Below are 23,711 nucleotides of genomic sequence, written 5' to 3'. Positions count from 1 at the left end.
GGCGCCCCCCTGGCTACGGTGCTCTGGGTGTGGGCCCCGTTTGCCTGGCCCTAAGGCTGGCCCTATCTGTATGGAAAAGGCTGCCTGGTGTCACTGCAAATACTTGAGGAGGTTCATTGATCCCTGAAGAGCGTACAGGTCTCTACCAGGAGTCTCTCTCAGTTGGACTTTCTGGGCAGAGCTCATAACGTGAACAGGAGTGCTGGAGCCCAGGGGCTCAGTCTCGGAGGTGGTGATGCTCCGGGGCCTACCCTGAAGGGAGAGTGGGACCCCTTAGGGGTCTGGCACACTGAAGGAAGGGGTTCCTCCAAGGAACTATTTAACATCTGGGGCACAGCATAATCCCTGCAGATCCATGACAGCAGCTGGGAGAGGGTGGTGGGGTCTATGGGCTCAGTCGAACATTTGTTACATTAGGGATAAAGAGGCAAAAGTCACTGAGTCCCCAATACCACATCGGTCTTTCGAAAGCCACTGAGCTTGGCCTTTCATTTCAAAACACAGCTATGGCTATTCTTTTCTTCAAAAATTAGATACATTCAGATACAAATCAGTACTTTAACGAAGTCCAAAGAGCCAAGTAATGCGAAAAGCATCATCATGGACATGCAAGTCCATGCACGTTCTTATACTCTAACTGGCTAGTTAAACCTCAGGACAGTTCCACAACAGTAATCAGTTCCCAAATCAGCCATCTTGACGGGGATCTTACACTCACCACAGAGGTACTTCAGTATCCGCCCATCAGCTAGCTGCAGAGCTACTGCGCTGGTCTTCGGATTATAGCACAGGCTGATCACATCCCCATCCACAGGCACAGACAAACTAGAAAAAGTTACACCAGAGAGAATGTTACAATGCTACAGTGGATACGCATCCGGTGCACCACACACGCCTCTACGTTGAATGGGGAGGGAAGGGAGAGGCGAGCGGACGCTGTTTCTGGTAGTGCTAGTTGGAGGTGAATGGATAGATAACACGTTAGTCTCCATAACTGCTCTCTGCAGAGGGATGTTAAACGTGCACCAATTCAATTAATACTGTGAAGAAGAGTAAAAGTCCTGGCCCCAGTCCCCCACTGGCTTGGGACACGTGCCTGCCAGCAACACTTCACTGAGATCATGGTGCACTAAAGGACTCACTCTCATCATGAGTCTTGGGATGTACACATGGGCATGTGTAACCCCCCTTCCCAGATGGCCAGAGAGCCTGCAAAGCCCACAGCTCTTGCACAGTCAGGCACAACTCAAACATGGTTCAGACCTGTCTACGTCACAGGACTGCAACATGTGGGGCACTGCCAGGTTTTAGTGGGCCCCCAAAGAAATGGATTTCTACAGCACACGTGGGTGTGTCTGCCCATGCTTCAGCCCAATACCCTTTGAATCTAGGAGCTTTACTAGGAAGAGAACTCAGGCTAACCCCATCAGCAGGCAATGGGCACCACTACAAAACATGGAGCTTTCCCAGCAAGGTACCTGGGGCTCACTGAGAGGCACCTGGAGCATGCTGGGAAGGCAGAGGGGGTTGCAGCTATAATCCTCTCATTGGTCAAAAGGAGTCATTACTAACTTTTATAGTAGCTTGAGTTTTTTTAGATGTTTCGTCCCTACAGGTGCTTAACAATGCACCTGGGCGCTCTCAAATGGAGAATGCAAAGCAGTGGCCATGGTCCCGCGCTTGTGCAAAGCAGCACCTTGTGTCCCCACACGAGGGCATGTAAGGAGACACAGACCTATTACCAACTGGTTCCTTCTTGACTGTGAAGCGGGGCCTCCACAGCTGAGGGGGAGGAAGACAGGAGGTGGAGCACTCGCAGGGACAATACACTGTAAGTTAAGTAAGCTCTCTGGGTATATGTCCCTATGAGTGCTCCCCCATCAGAGACTCCCAAGAAGTAATTCAATGAGAGGTGGGTGCTCAGGAGGCAAGTCTAAGATGGTTTGGAGGTCTGTGACACCAAAGGCAGTATCATCCCTGGAAGGAGGAATAGCAGCATAATGCTTGGTAAAGGTATGGATGGAAGACCAAGTCGCAGCACTACAAATTTCTTATACAGGAATATCCCTCAGTAGAGCTACAGAAGTAGACAGAGCTCTGGTGGAGTGTGCTGTCACGCTGCAGGGGGGTTGCATCCCAGTCTCTCTGTTCAGGCCATGATTTTTAGCAGATGTAACAGGAGGAAGCAGACCCCACTGGGGCTAGAGATTGCTGCATTAGAAGGACCTTGAATCTAGCTCCTCTATCCATCCATGATCTGCCCGTATGTACCTTACCTGTAGACAGGATGTGGGCATCTCCAAGGCAGCATGTCACTATGGGGAAAAGACCTGTGGCAGGTCTGGCGGGGCTTAAACCCCAAGGCCTTTGGCATAACCCAGGAGGTGGCAAGCCAAAGTAAAAGAGGAGAGAAGGGATTAGCTCCCTTCTAATCACTACTATAAAATAAACTAATTAGAACAAAATAACTAAGAAATAGAGAAATTGAAAGACTAATGGAATACTGAGAAAAGGCTGGAAGCTGTAGAATCAGCTGGATGCGCAATCGTGCTGTCTTAAGCTGCAGGCAGTTGAGAAGGAACTGCATGGCGGCTGGTCCTTATATGCCCTTGTCAGGAGGCATGAGGTGCTGCTTTGTGCAAGCATAGGCCCACAGACACCGCTTTGCATTCTCGGGTTGAGCGTGCACAGGTACTCCTATGGTGGAGCACCCATAGGTACAGATACTCAGAAAAGCAGCAGATATTCGGATCAAGCAGCCACTGCATTTTACTGCCCCCAAGTGGTATAGTTAATTCGGGTGGCTCAGCTGCCTCCCTGGCATGAGCAGTGGGGACTCTCAAGTCCAGTGGTCCCCATCCTTTCTGTGGGAATAGCACATTCCTATTCCCAGAAGACTGTGGCAGGCGCCAGACACCCCGCTGCTGACATGCCGCCAAGAAGCGGCAGCGGAAAGAAGTGTCCCCGCGGAAATGCCGCCAAGAAATGGCAACTCTTCTCGGTGGCATTTCGGCAGGTGGTTCTCCGCCGGCCTCGCTCGGCAGTGGCATTTCGGTGGCATGGTGTCTTGCGGGCGCACACAACTGCTCCGGCAGGCACCACTGCACCCACGGGCACCACGTTGGGGACCCCTGCTCAAGTCGCTTGGACAGGCCACAGAACCCATTACAAACTACCAGCTGGGTTTCAGAGTAGCAGCCGTGTTAGTCTGTATCTGCAAAAAGAAGAGGAGGACTTGTGGCACCTTAGAGACTAACCAATTTATTTGAGCATAAGCTTTCGTGAGCTACGGCTCACTTCATCGGATGCATTCAGTGGAAAATACAGTGGGGAGATTTATATACACAGAGAACATGAAAAGATGAAGTGAGCTGTAGCTCACGAAAGCTTATGCTCAAATAAACCTAAAGTGCCAAAAGTCCTCCTTCTCTTTTTACCAGCTGGGTGTGGCAGCAATGGAAGATCTCTTGGCTATTCCCAGAGTGGGGTAAAGCTCAGGGCTGAGGGGAGATGCTGAACTGGCATCCCTGAAGAGCCAAGTCCCCTATTTAGCTTCTTGTATCTGTGCCCCGAACGGGTCTGGCCCTGACCCAGTGGGAACTCCCCTGGGAGATGCATGACACCACCTTGTGCCCCATGCTCATTCAACAGCATCTCTGTCGAGACCCCAGTAACGTGCTGGCCTATGGGCAGAAGCCCCACATGGACTCTTGTATTACAGAGCCATTTCCAGCACTCCTGTCGCTGCAGCACACAAGTATCCAATCTGATGTGACACCTTTTGCTAAGAAATCCCCACGATTCAGAAATTCAGCCACAACAAGACAACTGCAGGGAGGAGCCTAACAGCACCCAGAGTTTACAGGATGCACCGGCTCACCAGCAGGAGCCAGCGAGCACACGTACCACAAGCCCATCCCAGGCCCCTAGAGCATAAGGACATAAAGAAGGGCCAGACTGGGTCAGACTAAAGGTCCGTCTAGCCCAGTACCCTGTCGTCCAACGGTGGCCAATGCCAGGTGCCCCAGAGGGAATGAACAGAACAGGCAATCATCAAGTGATCCATCCCATTGCCCATTCCCAGCTTCTGGCAAACAGAGGCTAGGGGCACCATCCCTGCCCATCTTGGCTAATAGCCATTGATGGACCTATCCTGCATGAATTGATCTAGTTCTTTTTTGAACCCTATTATAGTCTTGGCCTTCACAACATCCTCTGGCAAGGACTTCCACAGGTTGACTACGCATTGTGTGAAAAAACATTTCCTTTCGTTTGTTTTAAACCTGTTGCCTAGTAATTTCATTGGGTTTCCCCTAGTTCTTGTGTTATGAGGACTAAATAACACTTCCTTATTTACTTTCTCCACACCAGTCATGATTTTATAGACCTCGATCATATCCCCCCTTAGTCGTCTCTTTTCCAAACTGAAAAGTCCCAGTCTTATTAATCTCTCCTCATATGGCAGCCATTTCATACCCCTATTTTTGTTGCCCTTTGCTGAACCTTTTCCAATTCCAATATATCTTTTTTGAGATGGGTCAAACACATCTGCACACAGTATTCAAGATGTGGGCGTACCATGGGTTTATTTCAATGCAATATGATATTTTATATCTTATTATCTATCCCTTTCTTGATGATTCCCAACATTCTGTGAGCTGTTTTAACTGCTGCTGCACATTGAGTGGATGTTTTCAGAGAACTATCCACGACTCCAAGATCTCTTTCTTGAGTGGTAACAGCTAATTTGGACCCCATCATTTTATATGTATAGTTGGGATTATGTTTTCCAATGTGCATTACTTTGCATTTATCAACACTGAATTTCATCTGCCATTTTGTTGCCTAGTCACACAGTTTTGTGAAATCCTTTTGTAGCTCTTCGCAGTCTCCTTGGGATTTAACTATCTTGAGTAGTTTTGTATCATCTGCAAATTTTGCTGCTTCACTGTTACCCCTTTTCCCAGATCATTTATGAATATGTTGAACAGGACTGGTGCCAATAGAGACCACTGGGGGACACCACCATTTACCTCTCTCCATTCTGAAAACTGACCATTTATTCCTACCCTTCGTTTCCTATCTTTTAACCAGTTACCAATCCATGAGAGGACCTTCCCTCTTATCCCGTGACAGCTTAGAGGCCTTTATTCATTTCTAGAATCGCGTGAAAGTTTTCATAAGCAGCACAAGGAGTGTAAAGCTCCTTTCCAGTACCGGAGATGTAGGCACCCTCCCTCTGCCTCAGGACCTCCTGTCAGATGGTGGATGACGGAGTGCGTGGCAAGCTGCCCCTGGCTGACTGCCAAGAAGGTGTCGTCCTGCAGCCAAGTGAAAAGCCGGAACGCTAGTGGGTTCACCTGCTTGCTGCCGCCGCACACCTCAACTCTGTACGATTGAAAGAGAGAGAAATTGAGAGTCAGTGTGCCCGTCACACCCACCATCGCTTCCTGGAGAAGAGGGCGACCCTGGCACTCCGGTCAGCAAGGGGATAGAAAAGGTTACTAAACTGTTCTGTAACTGTTGTTTTTCCAGACGGGTTGCACATGTTCATTCCGCTTCAGGGTTTGGTGCGCCCAGCGTGCGGCATTGGAGATTTTTCCCTTAGCAGTACCTGTTGGAACAATGCACGTGCCCTCTGCCACCTTGTGCTGCTGAGCGATAGTATAAAGGGCAGAGCCACCCCTGACTCCCCATAGCTCCTTCTTACTTGGCAGACAGTGCTATACAGGGTAGGGGGATGGGACATGGAATGGACATGTGCAGCGCATCTCGAACAAGAGTTACAGAACAGGTTATTGCCATTTTTCTTCTCTGAGTGATTGTGCATATCCATTCCACTTCAAGTGATGCACATTTGGTGAATTCAAGTGATGAATTCAGAGGTGGGGTTGGAGTCTGTCTGACCAGGGATTGTACAACTACACCTCCAAACCTGGCATTGTATCTAGAACATTGAGATATGGCATAATGAGATGCTAATATATGTACGGATGACCAAGTTGCAGCTATATAAATGTCCTGTATAGGCACCTGAGTTAGATAAACTTCAGAAGCTGTGTGCTCTCTCATTAAGTGTGCTACCATGCTACTTGGCAGAGTCACACTGGCAATGTGATAGCACAAACAGGAAATCCATGACAAGATTCTCTGAGTTGAGGCTGGAGTACCCTTCAACCTGTCCACGACTGCCATAAACAGCTATGAGAATGATCTAGTTCTGTCCAAGTGAAAAGCTAATGCTCTCCTGACATCCAATATATGGGCACAAAGCTTAGGAAAGAAGGCTGGTAAGTATATTGCCTAATTAGTTTCTCACTTGATGTCACTTTGGTCAGAAACTTAGGATATGGACATAAATATACTCTTAAAAGTATCCTTTTAAAAAATATATACGGTGGGTCAGATACCAGGGCTTGAAATTTTCCTACTCGCCTTGCGGCAGTAATTGCCACCAAAAAAGGCACTTTTGTTGAAAGATGAAGCGACAAACAGGTAGCCAGCGGTTCAAAGGGCAGACTTTGTTAACATCAGATTTAAATCTAAAGGAGCGATACAATCCTCTACTTGGGAATGATAACCAAGCCAGACTCTTCAAGAATCGGAGGGACTTCAGACTAGAAAAAAAGGAGCAATTAGCAATTGGAGGGTAGAAAGCAGAGATAGCTGCTAGGTGAGCCCTGATGGAACTAACAGAAAGACTTTGCTGTTTCAGGAAGAACAGCCCAGAATATGCTGTATAGCAGTGGTCCCCAACCTTTCGGTGGGAATAGCACATTCCTATTCCCAGAGGACTGTGGTGGGTGCCAGACACCCCGCCGCTGCCATGCCGCCGAGAATCGGCAGCGGAAAGAAGCGCCGCTGCCGTAATGCTGCCGAGAAACGGTGACGCTTCTCGGCGGCATTTCGGCAGGTGGTTCTCTGCCGGCCGCGCTCAGCGTCGGCATTTTGGCAGCACAGTATCCTGCGGGCACACACAAATGCTCCAGCGGGTGCCACTGCGCCTGCGGGCGCCTCGTTGGGGACCCCTGCTGTATAGGAACCCAGAGAACCTGGAGAAACCCCTTTTGTTGAGACCACAGGGAGAATCATTTCCACTTTAACAGGTAAATATACCAAGAAGATCGTTTGAAGAGACTTCCTCCTGGGGCGTTACAGCCTGCACGCTCCATGGTTACGATGAAAAGCAATTGGCACGGGACAAAGAAGGTGACCATGGTCCTGTGAAACAGGTCTGCTGCCTCTGGAGGCAATGTCAATGGAGTCCTGACAGAGACTGAGCAGAGCAGAAAACAAATGCTGGCAAGGCCACGCCAGTGCTGGGAGGATCATGCGAGTATAATCCTGCTCGACTTTCAATACCCAGGGGAGGAGTGGAACCGGAGGATACGCATACATGAATTTGGTCTTTCCAGGGCAACAGGAATGCATCTGTCAGAGACACTGGACTGTGACCTGCTCTTGAACAAAACTGCTGAAGCTTTATTGTGATGAGCTGAGTTACAAAGAGGTCTATGTGAGGAAACCCCGGGCTTAAAATAGGAGTCTGACTATATCAGGCTGGAGAGACCACTTGTGATGACTAGCAAAGACCTGCTCAAGTGGTCTGCTGGAATGTTCTGGACAACCGGATGGCAGGAGGCTTTGAGGTGAATCTCTGTGTTCCAAACGCCCAAAGGTGTATCTCCTCTTGGCATAAAAGACATGATATGGCCCCTCCCCATCTGTTCATGTAGACCATCTCTACTAGTTCTTACAGACAACACAGCAAATTCCTTCCCTTGATATGGAGGAGGAAAGCGTGACAAGCAAGATCAGGAATGGGCAAACTATGGCCCAGGGGCTGCATCTGGCCCTTCAGATGTTTTAATCCAGCTCTCAAGCTCCCGCCGGGGAGTGGGGTCCAGGGCTTACCCAGCTCCGGCACTCCAGCCAAGGAGCAGTGTCAAGGGCTTGCCCCACTCTGCATGGTTCCCGCAAGCAGCAGCATGTCCCTCCTTCAGCTCCTATGAGTACAGGGCAGCCAGAGGGCTCCGCACGCTACCCCTGCCCCAAGCGCCACCCCCACAGCTCCCATTGGCCAGGAAGCACAGCCAATGGGAGCTGCAGGGGCAGTGCTTGCAGATGGGGCAGTGCGCAGAGCCACCTGGCCACGTCTCCATGTAGGAGCCGGAGGATGGACATGCCCCTGCTTCTGGGAGCTGCTTGAGGTAAGTGCCACCCAGAGCCTGCACCCCTGATCCCCACTATGCCCCAACCACCTGCCCCAGCCCTGATCCCCCTCCTGCCCTCTGAACCCCTCAGTCCCAGCCAGGAGCACCCTCCTGCATCCCCACCCCCCATGCCCAGTCCTACCCCAGAGCCCACCCCCGCAGCTAGAGTCCTCACCCCCTCCCACACTCCAACCCCCAATTTCATGAGCATTCATGGCCCACCATACAATTTCCATACCCAGATGTGGCCCGCAGGCCAAAAAGTTTGCCCACCCCTGAGCTAGATGAATGGTTCTCAACTCCCTCATGTTTATGTGGAGAGCTAAATCTTGGCCATACCAGGGACCGTTAGTCTATAGATTCCCCAGGTGCGCTCCCCAACCTAGGGCAGAAGCGTCTGTAACCAGAGTCAGTATGGGTTGTGGGAGAACGAAGGGAACTCCCACACATACGTTAGCTGGGTCCAGCCACGAGTCCAAAGAGGCTAAGACTGTTGTGGGCACTCGGACCAACGTGTCCAGTCACATATTGGGGAGTACACTGAGCTCAGTCAGCTCTGCAACTTCCTTAGATGAAGACTGGCATGCTGAACCCCATACGTACATGAGGCCATGTGCCACAGAAGTCTAAGGCAGTTGCTTACAGCCATGGTTGGATGGGCCTTTACGTTTAATGTGATGGTTGACAGTCTGGACTCTGGTTTATAGGAAGAAAGCCCCAGCTACCATAGGATCCAAGACCACACCTATAAACTCTATTCTTTGAGCGGGGAGAAGACTGACTTTTCCTCATTGATCAACAGTCTCCCCCGAATTCTACCTGGTTCTTGGACTGATCTCTCACCAACCCGTGGTACAGGTATGGAAAAAAGCAGAACTCCTGTTTTCCTTAGGAATGCAGACCACCGTGCATTTTGTGAACACTCCCAGGGCGGTGGATCGGCCAACAGTCAGGAATGTAAACTGACCATAAATCTGAGCAATCTCCTGTGGCTTTGATGGATGGACACACGGAAATGTGAATCCCTCAAGTCAAGGGCAGCATACTAGTCACTGGGATCCAAGGAGAGGATAATGGATGCTAGGGTGACCATGCAAAATTCCTTTTGTATTCGTTCAGCTCTCTCAGATGGGTCTGAGCGCTCCTTTTGCCTTTGAAATTAGGAAGGGGAGAGGGATAGCTCAGTGGTTTGAGCATTAGGCTTGCTAAACCCAGGGTTGTGAGTTCAATCCTTGAGGGGGCCATTTACGGATCTGGGGCAAAAATTGGGAATTGGTCCTGCTTTGAGCAGGAGGTTGGACTAGATGACCTCCTGAGGTCTCTTCCAACCCTGATATTCTGTGATTCTATGAAACAGCATGAATAAAATCCTTTCCCTCTGTGGAGAGGAGGGATCTTCTGTATGGTTCCTAACAGGAGGAGAAACTGAACTTCCCAAAGGAGGACCTCCTGTGAGAGTGGCCTCTGTAAAGGGATGGATGAAGGGGATTGGGGGCAGGGAACAGAAATACATTGAAGGGTATTCCACAGTGTTTAGGACCTTCCAATCTGTGTTAGTATGGGTCCAGTCGCTTAAAAGTTCAAATAACCTATTGGAAAAAACAGGAACAGGAGAAGCTGGTGTAAGGCAAACTGATAAGCTGTCTTCAACAAAAGAATCAGACTGCTTTGCATTTCCAGGCTGTCTGGACAAGCTCACTGCGGATGAGAAATGAGGAGGTGGTAGTCTCCTCCTACGACTCTTCCTTTTCCTCCTAGTCTGGACAGGTTGTGACGGTGTAAAGGGCTGGTAACAGTGGAATGACTGATGGCAGAATTGCTTTTTAGAAAGTGGAGTATAAACCCCACAAACTTCAGCGTAGCCTTGAAGTCCTTGCAACTGTGAAGCTTATCAGTCTGATGGGAAAATAGGGTCAGTCCCTCAATGGGGAGATACCCAATAGTCTGTTGGACCTCCAGAGGAAGACCTGATGACTGAAGCCATGAACACTTACACACTGTGACAGCAGAGGCCCATGGCCCCGGCCGCAGTCTGTCCCATGCAAAGCAGCCTGGAAAAAGATCCAAGCAAACCATTTTCTCTTGTCCACTACTGCCAGAAACTCTTGTCTGGCATCTCAAGTAACTTGTCTACAAACTTGAGAACATTGCCCCAGTGGAAGAAATCTTATCTCCCCAGCAAGGCTTGCTGGTTTGAAATATGAAGCTGCAGTCTAGCAACAGAATAAATTTTTCTAGTGAAAAGAGCGTGTTTCTTTGCCTCTCTCGACTTTGGGGTACAAACAGGTTGCCCGATGCGCTCTCGATCACAGCTGAGACCAGCAAAAACCCTAAGGGGGCGTGGGAGTTGTACAAACGCTCAAATCCCTATGAGGGGACATGATACATGATATCTCTCCTTAGTCCTTTGGGCCATCAGTCTTAGAAAAGGCAGTGTTTGCCACAAGACTTCTGTGGACTCCAGAATAGCCTCATTAATGAGGAGAGCTCCTCAAAAGGGCACTATTGAACCCAAAATATCCACCAATCAATGTGAGCTCTCCTAAACTACCTCCACTTGTATGTCCAGAGAGGAAGCCACCTTCTTCAGCAGGTCCTAACATGCCCTGTAACCATCCTGAAGAGGTGAGGACACACTGGACACCACCAGGGAGGAGGAGGAACAAAGAGTAAGTTGAGGTGGAACCTTCCTTAATTCCTCTGACAGAGATCCTGCTGGGACAGTTTGCTCCTGCTCGGCACCCAACCCCGTACCGAGGGTGACCTCTCATGCCATCTCACACAGACTATTCTGGTGGTCTACTTGGGGATCTCGAGGGAGAATCTGGTGGTGGGAGGAAACCCTCAGAGGTTCCAGTATGGCAGCTAGTAGGGCATTAGACTCCAACCTCTTCCAGACCAAGGATCCACGTCCCTCAACCAACGTGGAATCTCTGCTGTATACCAAGGGCGAAAAAGCCTGGATGGAAAGTGATGTCACCTCTCTCTAGATCGAGACACATATGAGCCAATCTCTGGTTCTGAAAATGAGCCCAAGTCACCTGACCAGGAGGACACAGTACTTCTTGGTGCCAAGGACCGCCATCAAGACTCAGGAGATGACGATACCAAGGAAAGCATCCTAGGCTTGCCTCTTGATGCACCAGATAAGGAGGTGCAAGACTGTCCGTTACCAGCACAGAGAGATTCCCTGTTGCTTCTGTCCTTGTGTCAAAGGGTTCAGTACCGCAGAGTGGGATGGTATTCCAGCAGCAGTTGGTTTCAGAGGCACAGGGTTTGATGCTGGAGTTGAAAACCCCGCTTGAGGTGCTATTGGCACCAACAAGTACTTCCTCTCCAAGGACACCCTCCCCTGTATCCTGGTTGAAGGAGCTGGGAACCTCAATCTCTTGCAAGATGAGTCCTTCAAAGCACCATACCAGTGGTTTTTTCCCTCGGTACTGGTAGAGTATTATCAAGACCCTACAATGTCTGGAGGAGTGCTCCTAACTGAAGTAGCCCTGAGCGAGCAGGCTCCGAACACGGACGCAGAGCTGCCACCACAAACTGTGGGGGGGGGCGGGCGGAGGGTGAAGAAACCTGGATTTGTGCTGGAGATGGCCCAACTTGATGATCACTTTAGATAAGCTATTACCAGCAGGACAGTGGGGTGGGAGGAGGTATTGTTTCATGGTCTCTGTGTGTATATAATGTCTTCTGCAGTTTCCACGGTATGCATCCGATGAAGTGAGCTGTAGCTCACGAAAGCTCATGCTCAAATAAATTGGTTAGTCTCTAAAGTGCCACAAGTACTCCTTTTCTTTTTGCTATGTGAAAGTATGTGTCCTTCAAGGCGAGTGCAGCATACCAGTCTCCTGGATCCAAGGAAGGGATGATGGAGGCCAAAGAGACCATGCGGAACTTGAGCTTCTTCACAAATTTGTTGAGTTCTCGCAGGTCTAGTATGGGCCTGAGCCCACCCTTGGCTTTTGGTATTAGGAAATACCGAGAATAGAAACCCCTGACCTTCTGCTCCTGAGGAACCTCTTCCACTACTCCTAGCGAAAGGAGTGAGTGCACCTCCTATGAAAGGAGTTGCTCGTGAAAGGGGTGTGACGTTGCATCCCATATGATTTTATGAAAAAATGCTAATGAGCATGAATATAACGTAACTGGAATATGCCTCACACAAAAGGTCTCTTGTAAGGTATCGTTACAAAGCTTATAATCTACTGAGTGTGGTCATCCTATTTGTATAAATGTATCATTCTTGTATCTGAAACTAGAAATATGAAATATAACTCTGAGGTCCTATTGTAATTATGCAAAGTGTGGGCCATTAATGGCGTTTTGGAATGTTGATGGCTCCAATCAACTAGGACAATTGGTTGTAAATGGCTCTGTTTACTTGCAAAAAGAAAAGGAGTATTTGTGGCACCTTAGAGACTAACCAATTTATTTGACCATAAGCTTTCATGGTATTTTTTCATGCTTTATGTGTATAAAAAGATCTTCTACACTTTCCACAGTATGCATTCGATGAAGTGAGCTGTAGCTCACAAAAGCTTATGCTCAAATAAATTGGTTAGTCTCTAAGGTGCCACAAGTCCTCCTTTTCTTTTTGCGAATACAGACTAACACAGCTGTTACTCTGAAACCTGTTTACTTGCAAGCCTTCTTGTGAGTCAGGCCAGGAAGTAAGAATGTTTGTGATCCCTCAGGACATGTGACAATGTCACCTTGTACTGGAATCCATCTTAAACCTGGTGCTTTTCCATTTAGAAAGAATTGTGGGGACCCAGAGAGACAAAAGATTCCTGACTTATGCCAAAGCTGTATAAGGGGGTGGAAAAGAACAAAGGAGGTTCCATTGATGAGAAATCCCCTAGTTACCACCTGAGCTGGAATTAACAAGAACTATATCATGGAAAGAATTGGGCCCAGACTAGGAAGGAGTCCAGTCTGTGAAAGCTTATTAGAACATCTCTGCGGGTGAGATTTTATCTGTAATCACTTTCTTAATGTATTAGGCTTAGACTTGCATGTTTGGTTTTATTTTGCATGGTAATTTACATTGTTCTGTCTGTTATTACTTGAAACCATTTAAATCCTACTTTTTATACTTAATAAAATCACTTTTGTTATTAATTAACCCAGTGTAAGTAATTAATACCTGGGGGAGCAAACAGCTGTATATATCTCTCTATCAGTGTTATAGAGAGCAGACAATTTATGAGTTTATCCTATATAAGCTTTATACAGAGTAAAACGGATTTATTTGGGGTTTGGATCCCACTGGGAGCTGGGTGTCAGGATGCTAGAGACAGGAGCACTTCTTAAGCTGATTTCAGTTAAGTCTGCAGCTTTGGGGGCATGGTTCAGACCCTGGATCTGTGTTGGAGCAGACTGGCAAGTCTGGCTCGACAAGGCAGGGTTCTGGAGGCCCAAACTGGCAGAGAAAATGGGCTCAGAGGTAGTCTCAGCACATCAGGTGACAGTGCCAAGGGGGTCTCTGTGACTGAACCTGTCACAAGGGGTCCCTGAAGAGGGACAAGGAAGTGGGGTTGAAGGGCACAGAATTGGATGGGTTATCCCCTCTCTACCGTGAAGAGCACCCATCGGTCCAAAGTGCTACGGGACCATGCATGGTAGAAAGGGGACAGTTGGGAGGAAAAGGTAAGGTGGGGTAGATCCAGTTTTTGATCTGGTGTGCAGTCCTTGACCGCACCTTCAAAAGGCCGGTATGGGGCCTGAAGGTGGTTTGGGTTGGCCAGAGTCCTGGCCTGAGGATGGGTGTGGCCTTTTCCTGCCACTCCTATTCCTCCTCCAGGAGCTGTCCTGTTGGTAGAACCGTGGAGGCGGCTGAGGCCTGAAAGGCTTCCGCTGCGTGGCGGGAGTGTGTAGGCCCAAGGATTTGAGGGTGGCTCTAGAGTCTTTTAGGCTATGTAGCCTTTTATCTGTCTTCTCTGAAAACAGAGTCAGACCCTCGAAGGGGAGGTCCTGTATGGTCTGCTGGACCTTGTACGGGTGACCAGAGACCTGGAGCCAGGAACCCATTCTCATGGTCACCCCTGTAGCCATGACTCTTGTGGTGGCATCAGCAGTATCCAGCACCGCCTGGAGGGAAGCTCGGGAGATTAGCTTGCCTGCCTCAACCAAGGCCAAAAACTCAGCACAGGAGTCTAGGAGTAGCTCACAAAGTTTGCCATTGCAGTAGTGGTATTAAAAGAGTACCAGATGACAACGACCTGTTGGCTGGAAATATGGAGTTGCAATCCACCTGTAGAATAGACCTTCCTCCTGAAAAGGTTAAGTGTTTTAGCCTGCCTGTTTTGAGGGGAGGGCCCTTGAAAACCTTGCCGCTCAGGATGATTAGCAGCATGCACAACTAGCTAATCAGGTTGCGGGTGGGAATAAGGATGTTCATAACCCTTAGAAGGCACAAAGGATCACCTTTCATTGCGCTTGGCAGCGGGTGGCAATGAGGCTGGGGTCTGCCACAGGGTTTTGTTGATGTCCGTGATAATTTTTATGAGCAGTAAGGCAATACGGGAAGGTCCAGAGTCCTTGACTACCTCCACTGCCTTGATGCCCAGACCCCGGGCAACGCGGCACAGCAACTGCTGCAACACCCAACTGTCCTCGAGTGCCGGGGTGACGGCGGTACCAGCCAGCGCCTTGTTCGGCGACGAAGAGGAGGAAGCTCCAAGTAACGGCAGCTGCTCCCTGCCATCAGCACCCAAGGGATCCTGTGACTCTCGGGGGTCCTGTGCAGGAACAGACATGGACGGTGCCGTGTTTGGTACTGGGGCGGTGGGCACCAGCCTCCGTGGCGGCGCGGTCAGTGCCAGAGCCGCTGTTGGAGCCACTGGGGCCACTATCAACGCCGGTGCAGATGTCGGAGCTGGAGCCGAAGCCAGCGCGAGCGACGGTGCCGCAGCCGAGGGTGTCGATGTCGGTGGTTCAGTGGCTGGTTGCTCAGCCGGTGGGATACAGGTGGCCAAAGCCAACAAAGTCACTGCCGAGCAGGACTCTTGGCTCCTTCCCTGGCTCTCGTGAAAAGCCCATGGAGTCCAGAAGGGCCACTGCGCGGGGTTCTGCCACTGCGCTGGGCAAGCACGTCTCTCCTGCCGTGACCTGGACCTCCTGCCCTTATCAGAGAGGTAGGAGTCTGACTCCAACTCTGAGGTCTCCGAACACGAAGACCATGGAGGAGCCGAGCTTTGGGGCACCGAGCATCGGGAGCGCAGGGACCAACTGAGTTCTCTCTCCAGAGGTGTTGGTGCCAGGGGGTGCCATGGAGAAGGGGCGTGCCGGGACATCACCGCCGGCTTCCCTCTTGATTCTACCTGGGGTCACAGTGCTGCAGGCGGGGCCGGAGCCAGCTCTGTACTAGGGGGCCAGAACCGAGCAGTGAGACACAGCAAGTCTTGAGCCACCTCAAAAGCCTCCAGTGTCGAGGGGAGTGGCAGTTGCTGGCCAGTAGGGTCCAGCAATTGTGGCGGGCCCAGACTTAACTGCCTCACCTGGGCAGGAGTTGACGTGGCTCTGCCCAGGGACCTGGTTCTGTGGCCCGAATGGGGTCTCACAGCCGTTGGCTGTTGGGGGAGAACACCCCCTTTCCAGCTCTTCCTCTTCTGAGGCACCGGCAACTGAGACTGGTGCCTAGCTGATTGGCCGTGGGAGGAGCCATGCCAGTGCCGAGGGTCTCGGGAGGAGTCCTTTTTCGGCACCGGTTCCTGGGATGATGGAGCCAGGGAATTCTGCACCAATAAGGGTGTGCTGAGTGCGGGACCCCGGGGGGGAATAAAGGCACTTGCAAAGCAAAGGCTATGGGACGTTCCTGTGACAGGTTTGGTCACAGAGACCCCCTTAGGACTGTCACCTGACATGCTGAAATTATCTCTGAGCCCGTTTTCCCTGCCAGCTTGGGACTCCGGAACCCTGCCTTGTTGAGCCAGACATGCTAGCCTGCTGCAACACAGACCCAGGTCTGGTCCACACCCCCAAAGCTCCAGACTTTAATTAAAAACTGCTCAGCAGGTCACCTATCTCCAGCATCCAGACACTCAGCTCCCAATGGGATCCAAACCTCAAATAAATCTGTTTTACTCTGTATAAAGCATATACAGGGTAAACTCAAACTGTCCACCCTCTATAACACTGATAGAGAGATATGCACAGCTGTTTGCTCCCCCAGGTATTAATCACTTACTCACTTTGGGTTAATTAATAAGCAAAAGTGATTTTATTAAGTATAAAAAGTAGGATTTAAGTGGTTCCAAGTAATAACAGACAGAACAAAGTAAGTTACTAAGCAAAATAAAAGAAAACACGCAAGTCTAAGCCTAATACATTAAAAAACTGATTACAGGTAAATCTCACCCTCACAGATGTTCCAATAAGCTTGTTTCACAGATTAGACTCCTTTCTAGTCTGGGCCCAATCCTTTCCCCAGTACAATCCTTGTTAGTTCCAGCTCAGGTGGTAACGAGGGGATTTCTCATGACTGCAGCCCACTTTGTTCTGCTCCACCCCTTTTTATAGCTTTGGCCCAAGGCGGGAATCTTATGTCTCTCTGGGTTCCCATCCCTCCTTCTAAATGGAAAAGCACCAGATTTAAGATGGATTCCAGTAGCAGGTGACATGGTCACATGTCCTGTGAGACCTCAGCCTCCATTCTCCCAGGGCTGGCCGGCACCTACCCGGAAGGCTTGCAAGTAAACAGAGCCGCGTACAGGTGACTGATTCTGGAGCACCCTTAATGGCTTCCACTTAAAAGGTTTACCTCAGTGATACAAGTTTCTCTCTTATTCTCCTGCCTCCAGTCCTAGAAATGATACATGCAAACAGATGGAATGAACACACTCAGTAGATCCTAAGCTTTGCAATGACACCTTACAAGAGATCTTCTCAATAAAGTATATCCCAGTCACCTCATATTCACACTTATGAACAGATTTCCATAAAACATACGGAGTGCAACGTCACAGTTCCAGCTAACCGTAACGGGCAGTAAGAAGGAACTGAGGGGGGGGGGGGTCGGCAGGGCTCTATATTGAGCGCCACGAAGGCGCGACTCCTGGGGGTGCCCAGGCTGACCCGATGGAGACTGCTATGGGAAAAGTCTTCTGGCTATCCTGCACATGTGCGCGCATACACCTGATTGGAATGGACATGAACAAGCACTCAAAGAAGCAGCTAACATGTGCAGACTACCTACCATGGACAGTAAGAAGGAAATGAGAGGGATCAGGTCCACCTCTTATATCACTGCACAGCAGCACGAGGCAGCAGAGGACACATGCATCACCTCAGTGGGTACTGCTAAAGGACAAATCTCTTGACGCTGGTGTCCTGAGTGCACGCACACCTGAAGCGGAATGGACACATGCAGGCAATCAGAGTAAAGGGTGTAGTCACACTCCAGGACGACTGATCTGTAGCACACACTTTTAGCCCAAGGTGGTGCATCTGGCACCCCATGCCATGTGCCTAGGGAGCCATCTGCCTCCCCAAAGTGGGACTCACCTGCCTGGTCAGCTGGGCTTGGTGTGCGAGAACGCAGAGAGGGGAGGGGCTGAAGCACTCACTGGCCCTTCCAGTACAAGCAGCCTTGCACTGGTGCACCTCATTCCTCCAGTGCCCACATCCCTGGGGAGGGAAGCATGCCCTGTGGCATGCCCTGTTGCTAGGGGTGCCAGAACGTGGTGTTTCTTCCCGTGCTAAAAGCGAAGACCCTGGAGACGGTCACAGCCGCCGCTAGCCGGCAGAGCTAGACCCAAACCAGCCACCCTGGGGGAGAGGGTGCCACGCTGCCCAGCCAGGGCTTCGTTTGTGCTTCCTTAGTGTCAGTTGAGGCCAGAGTCCCTGCACAGCAGGAATAAGGGCCCTTAAGCTAAGCAGGAGGCACCTCTCACCCAGCAGTCAGCCACTGCCTATATACAGCCCCGGGCCCTGTTTCCCAGAACTCACAATAGGCCTGCAGTACCTGTAGGTTTTTTCCAGATGAGGTGTTTCAACAGAAGCTTTAAATCCACTTCCTCCCAATGTAACAGTGGGGTCTTTCACAGTGCCGTCACCTGGCAAATGGAGCATACAGGCATATTAGAGAGCCCTTCAAGCACAACCACCAGAGATTTGCAAAGTACATTGCTCCCAATCTAACCATTACTGAGGGCAATTCAACATGCAGTGGCCTGTTCATTAGGCTCTCTCTTCTACATCAACTGCCTCTGCAATTCTCACTTGTGCACAGCAAGAGTCATACTCTTAAATGTGTAGCATGAAACCAAAAACAGGTGACAGCCTTCCTGGAGGGGTGGGGGGAGCCCTCCTATCACTCAGCACACTGACAGCTGAGCTCTTCAATGGGTTGTCCATGAGGGACTGATCCTGCATTGAACTAGGGCTGAGGGGCCTTTGCCATCACTACGCTCTAGGATCACAGCCATCTTCAGAAGGAGGATGCCAAACCAATCCTGGCAGTCCATGCAGGATGCCTCACAGCATTCTGCAGGCATAAGAGGGAACAGGCCACACAACAAACTCACAAACTCAGATGCTATTGCTTCAGCAATGAGTCACCTGAGATGGCATCCAGCTGGACCGGGGTTAAACACTGCATTTGCTTGTCATGCAAGCCTCCCATCAACTACAAGGCCATTGGTACAAGGCTGGGGCCGCATCAAAGACCTGGGCATTTGAAAGCGAAAGTTGTGTGTGCCAGGCTGATCTGCAAGCACCAGCATCACTCAGCATAGCTCACACAGAGGGAGGAGCATGCCCAGGGGCAGGCATGCAGTACAATGTGCAGAGGGTGGCAGATACGAGACCCTGGAAGTATAGAAACTTCAAAAGACAATTATTGTGAGATGTGCTAGACGCTATGGGCACAGGAGATATTCATTAACGTGTGTACCTAGAAATGTGATCTGTTTCCTTGTGAGCTGGGGATTGTATTCTAGCTACACGAGGCAGCGTTACCAAGCTTCCTTCAGGAGCTAAAAATCAGTGGGGAATAATTATTGGGAGCATGTGTAATTCTGTGGGTGAGTTAGTGATAGAAAGATAAGGGAGGTGTCATTTGATAAAAAAAAACCACTACAGAATCATAATTCCAATGGTGCCGTCCTCCTCAGTATGGAACCAGGGATTTGGTGACACCCGGCTCCCAGCTCCAGGTCCTTGGATTGGTGGAAATTTTGATAATACAGTGAAATCAGTAATGGGTTGACTTGGTACCATTCAAAAGCCATTTCTTGCTTAAGTACTATGGTACCAAACATGACAAACCTAAAGCAATTATGTAGATATATATTCATGAAAACTTTAAAGAATAATTAAAAATTGGATTTTTAAACACAGGCATGTTTAACACAGCACTCTCAGCTAAATTGTGACAGTACTCTGTTATCAGCTAAACGCTCAGAACATGACATCTGATTTAATTTTTTAAATATTACAGATTACCATAAATGAAAGGAGTGCTTCAGGTTGATTTGCCATCATCGCCCAAAATGAAGCAGGTCAGTGGTACTGATTGTCAGCTTTATTTATCTGTTATGAGTGGCAATGAGGCACTGGTTAAGATGTCAGTATCCAGGCAATAAATTACTGGACTGCATCCACAAACAGCACCCACACAGTTACATCACATAATTAATTACAATCCCAAAGCAATTTATTACAAAATACTGGTTTTTATTTCAGTCTTGCTCATTTTTAGGCATCAATGGGGAGAGTACTAACTAGTAGCTGAATCTTTGGAGAATACCTAAACACAATGCTTGCAGGGACCATACATGCTATCAGAAGTGCACATAAACTGAATTTGGCAAGATTGGGGGAGGAAGTACATCAAGGATCAGAAAAAAGTTGAAGATCCCACAACAAGGCCAACCGTAGGTGAGACTTGCCTTATACTAGCCATGGAAGGTGTTTTGAGAAAAACACTTGCTTTTTCTGCCCTAAGCCCGAAAGCATCCATTAAACACAGTTACTATATGTGAGACAGGTGAGAAACTGTATGAAGCAATCAGCAAGAAAGTTCCATGGAAAGTAAAGTTAAATGAGTGCAATGACCCAAAACACACCCACACATGACATTTCATATCACATCGAGTGATGCACCAAGAATGTATATAATGTGTTGCATCGAAAGGTAAAAGCAATAGAAACAAATACTGATTTTACTCCTGCAAACTGTGCAATTGAAATTGTTCATCAATTGCCTTGCAGAAGCTGTAATGGGTAGGAAAGTGGTGGCGATGGCCAATCTAGAGGCTAAGTACAGAGAAACAGTTGCTCTGAATGCGACTGAAGAGGAACAAAGCCAAAAGACTCTGGAAGCACTTACTGAAGATGAACTATGGGACATGGACTTAGTCTGTGGTAATCATACCCACAGACATGAATCACAGCGCATATCCTTAAAAGTTGTGGTGCTATCAAAAGCAGAAAAAAGGCCAATGTCAACAGTAATATGAAGACTGTTTGCAACTGCTAAATTTTTACAGAGAAGCATTTTGTCCTGCAGTACATGGCAGTTTCACGGATACAAAATGCATGACCTACAGGAGCTCATTAATATCATGATGAACAACAGTCTTCAGTGATGAGACTGTTAAAGAGGTCAGCTGAATGGATACTCTGGGACATGACTAAGACTATGATTACATCACAGAGGTCACAGAATCCGTGACTTCCATTGACCTCAGTGACATTTTCTGCCCCGGAGCTAGAGCTCCAAGCCGGCCCCTCACCTCCACCCTGGTGCGGGGACCCCACAGCTTTCCAGCAATGGCGGGGGGACTCCTGGAGCTCCCAGACGCTATGGGGGGGTGAGGAGACCCTGCAGTAGCCCAGCTTCCGCAGGCGGCAGGGGACCCTGGAGCTCCCAGTTGCTGCAGGTGGCAGGGGACCCCCAGAGCTTCCTACTGCCACGAGTGGTGGGCGTCCCGCCAAGAGCTGCTCAGCTGATGCCTGGGAGGAACCCTGGAGCTCCCACTGCAGCAGCAGGAGACACCAGAGCCCCAACAACAGTGGCTGCTGAGCTGAACCCACCTCCCCATTTTGTCAGGGCTATTTTTAGTGAAAGTCAGAGAGATAGGTTATGGGCTTCTGTGAAATTTTTGTTTATTGCCTGTGACTTGTCCATGACTTTTACTAAAAAAAAAGTCCGTTACAAAATCTTAGCCTTAGCCATGACTTGTAGGAAGCCCTCAAAACCCAAAGAATTATCCCAGGCTCCACCAAATCTATGGATTCCTATTAAGAAGAACAGATGAAAGCTGTGCTCTAATGCAAAAAAAAGTCAGAATGAAGATGGCAGAGATCAGTACAGAGCTAATCGTAGACAGATCATTGTTTGTTCATCACCTGGTTGTGTCCAGATCTCAGTACGATGCTGATCTATGTTAGACTTTGGGAAAGTCTGAGTTCTCCGTGGTAGCACTATCGATGTTCGAATGCGACGGAACAATGCATATGTGCCAGGCAAAAAGCAAACTAATGGTCATTTTGCATGGTCTTCCTAATCCAGCACCTACTTACAAGGGGACCAGAAACCTTACACCAACAGAGACCTTACAACATAGCAAACATAGATAGTGTGGCTGAGGTAAAAACTCGCAAACTAGAAACTTAACACCTGCCAAGATGTTAAGGGTTGCTTTTTTTTTTTTTAAAACATAAGCAATGCATCTTTGTGTTAAAGTATAATTAAAATAAATGTATTTGTAAACATTTTCTCAAATATATATATATATATATGTACATAATTGTTCTAGGTTTGTCATGCTTGGTATCACTGCATCTGTGGGAGAAAGCTTTCGAAAGATACCCAACTTGACCCATATCCAATGATGCTATTATCAAAATTTCCAACTGAAAGACATGAAGCTGGGAGTGGGGGTGGCTGGGATGTCAGCGAGTCCCCTCTGCCACACCACGGAGGTGGACACCACTGAAATGATGATTCTGTAGGTTTTTACAAATCAAATGACACCTTCCTGACCCTTCTGTTACTGACTCACCCATGGCCTGAGATTTTGCCACACAATATTCCAGGACTAAAATCCTTGGGACAAGCAAACAACTCCAGAGTAGTACCATCCCCTGGGAGGAACTGCATAGGCTGGATCAGACCCGGATCAAGAAGCCCAGATGACAAAGAAAGAGCTTGTGGTGTAAAAGGTCAGCCTGAACTAACTAACTGAGTGTCCCTCATTTGACCTTTGAGCTGACCTGAGACTGTTACCAAGCAGGCAAACCCTGCTGGAAGGGCATGAAGCCCTGGAACTTGTCAGGGTCTCCATGATGGGGGGGAAGACAGGGGACACTTGGTAAGCCCAGCATGCGGGAAGACTGATTGTTGCTTTAGGATTGTTTTCCTGTAATTCTTCTGTTCTAAATACAATAAATGCTCTGTGAAAACTGGCTGCTCACTGTGCCGAGAGAGAGTGAACCACAGGTGCTGCACTCACTGCAGACTTGCTGGGATAGTAAGAGTTAACTGCAGGGGGACAGCAAGCCTAGATCCCTTATCTGGAGGAAGAGGGACATGGGTCCCTGCTCATACAGACATGACACTTGGAGGTCTGAGACCTGAAAGGGCACGCTTGAGAAGACCATGGAGAGAGCAGAGGTGCAGCAAACCCAGGAACTGAGAGAAAGAGAAACCACACACCGACTCTGTAAATGGAGATCCTGTTGCTGGCGTCGAGGACAGCAAGGTCTGCGCTCTTTGCGGGGTCTGGGTGGAATGCGACCTGGTTCACCGCCTGCTGGAGCTGGAGCTGGAATGTGCACATGGGCGGAGGCAGCACAGAATGCTGGAAGGCCGTTACTAGCACCTTATCTGAGAAAACAGGAAGCTCAGGCTGTGAACCATCCCACGACTGCAGCTCCAGCTCTGACCCGGACTGCAACAGGCACAGCAATACTGCCAGCGGAAGAGGCGGCTTGGAGCGTGGGGAGGGGTACAACGAAGGGCTGCTCTGCTCACGGAGGCCCTGATTGAAAGCCCATTAATTCAACTCCCATGGACTCTGAGGGGCTTTGGATTTAGCCCTGAAGGAGGGAGCTCTCCCTCACACTAGGGTCTTTTATCATGTCCCTCAGTGAGAGAAGCAGCACTCCAGCACTGCAATGCCCCAGACAGACAGACCTGCTAAACAGCGGACACACCAATGTTTAACACATCCCCCCGTCACTGACTTGGTCTCCAGCAGTCACCTCCATCAATAACGGCCACGCTGGCCACAAGGCGGCTCTCCTCCCCAGTGCTGCGGTCGGTGCTCCAGTGCCAGTCGTAGCAGAGGGCGTGCCACCCCCTGCAGAGAGCGTGCAGTCGACGTGGGATCTCAGGGTCCCACCGCAGTGACACGAGCTGGCTTTTCTCAGCGCTGCCAAAATGCAGGCTCTGCTTCAGGTACCAGTGATAGTTCCCCACTGTCCAGAGCTGAACTACACAGAGAAATGTCATCATTACGCATTGCATGGGGGCTGGGGCAGTAA

At 49.3% G+C, this 23,711-nt stretch overlaps 1 protein-coding gene across 9 annotated transcripts in view; it reads right to left on the bottom strand.

Moving 5' to 3' along the window:
• Positions 1-23,711, bottom strand: part of ELP1 (elongator acetyltransferase complex subunit 1) — a 113,605-nt gene that overhangs the window by 63,484 nt on the left and 26,410 nt on the right. For all 9 annotated transcript variants that reach the window (XR_012159185.1, XR_012159184.1, XM_073346016.2 and 6 more), the window contains exons 11-15: positions 23,430-23,660; positions 22,882-23,052; positions 18,184-18,274; positions 5,218-5,388; positions 719-825 (exon numbers count right to left, since the gene is read on the bottom strand). Coding sequence is in view for 7 of the 9 variants with exons in the window: in XM_073346016.2 (XP_073202117.1) it covers positions 719-825; positions 5,218-5,388; positions 18,184-18,274; positions 22,882-23,052; positions 23,430-23,660 (771 nt within the window). In the remaining 2 variants the exon portion in view is untranslated. The remainder of the gene's footprint in view (positions 1-718; positions 826-5,217; positions 5,389-18,183; positions 18,275-22,881; positions 23,053-23,429; positions 23,661-23,711) is intronic.

This window comes from Lepidochelys kempii, chromosome 5, assembly GCF_965140285.1.
Source record: "Lepidochelys kempii isolate rLepKem1 chromosome 5, rLepKem1.hap1, whole genome shotgun sequence".
NCBI classification, from domain to species: domain Eukaryota; kingdom Metazoa; phylum Chordata; order Testudines; family Cheloniidae; genus Lepidochelys; species Lepidochelys kempii.
Note: the sequence above shows the minus strand (reverse complement) of the source record. Positions and strands in the feature narration are given on the sequence as shown.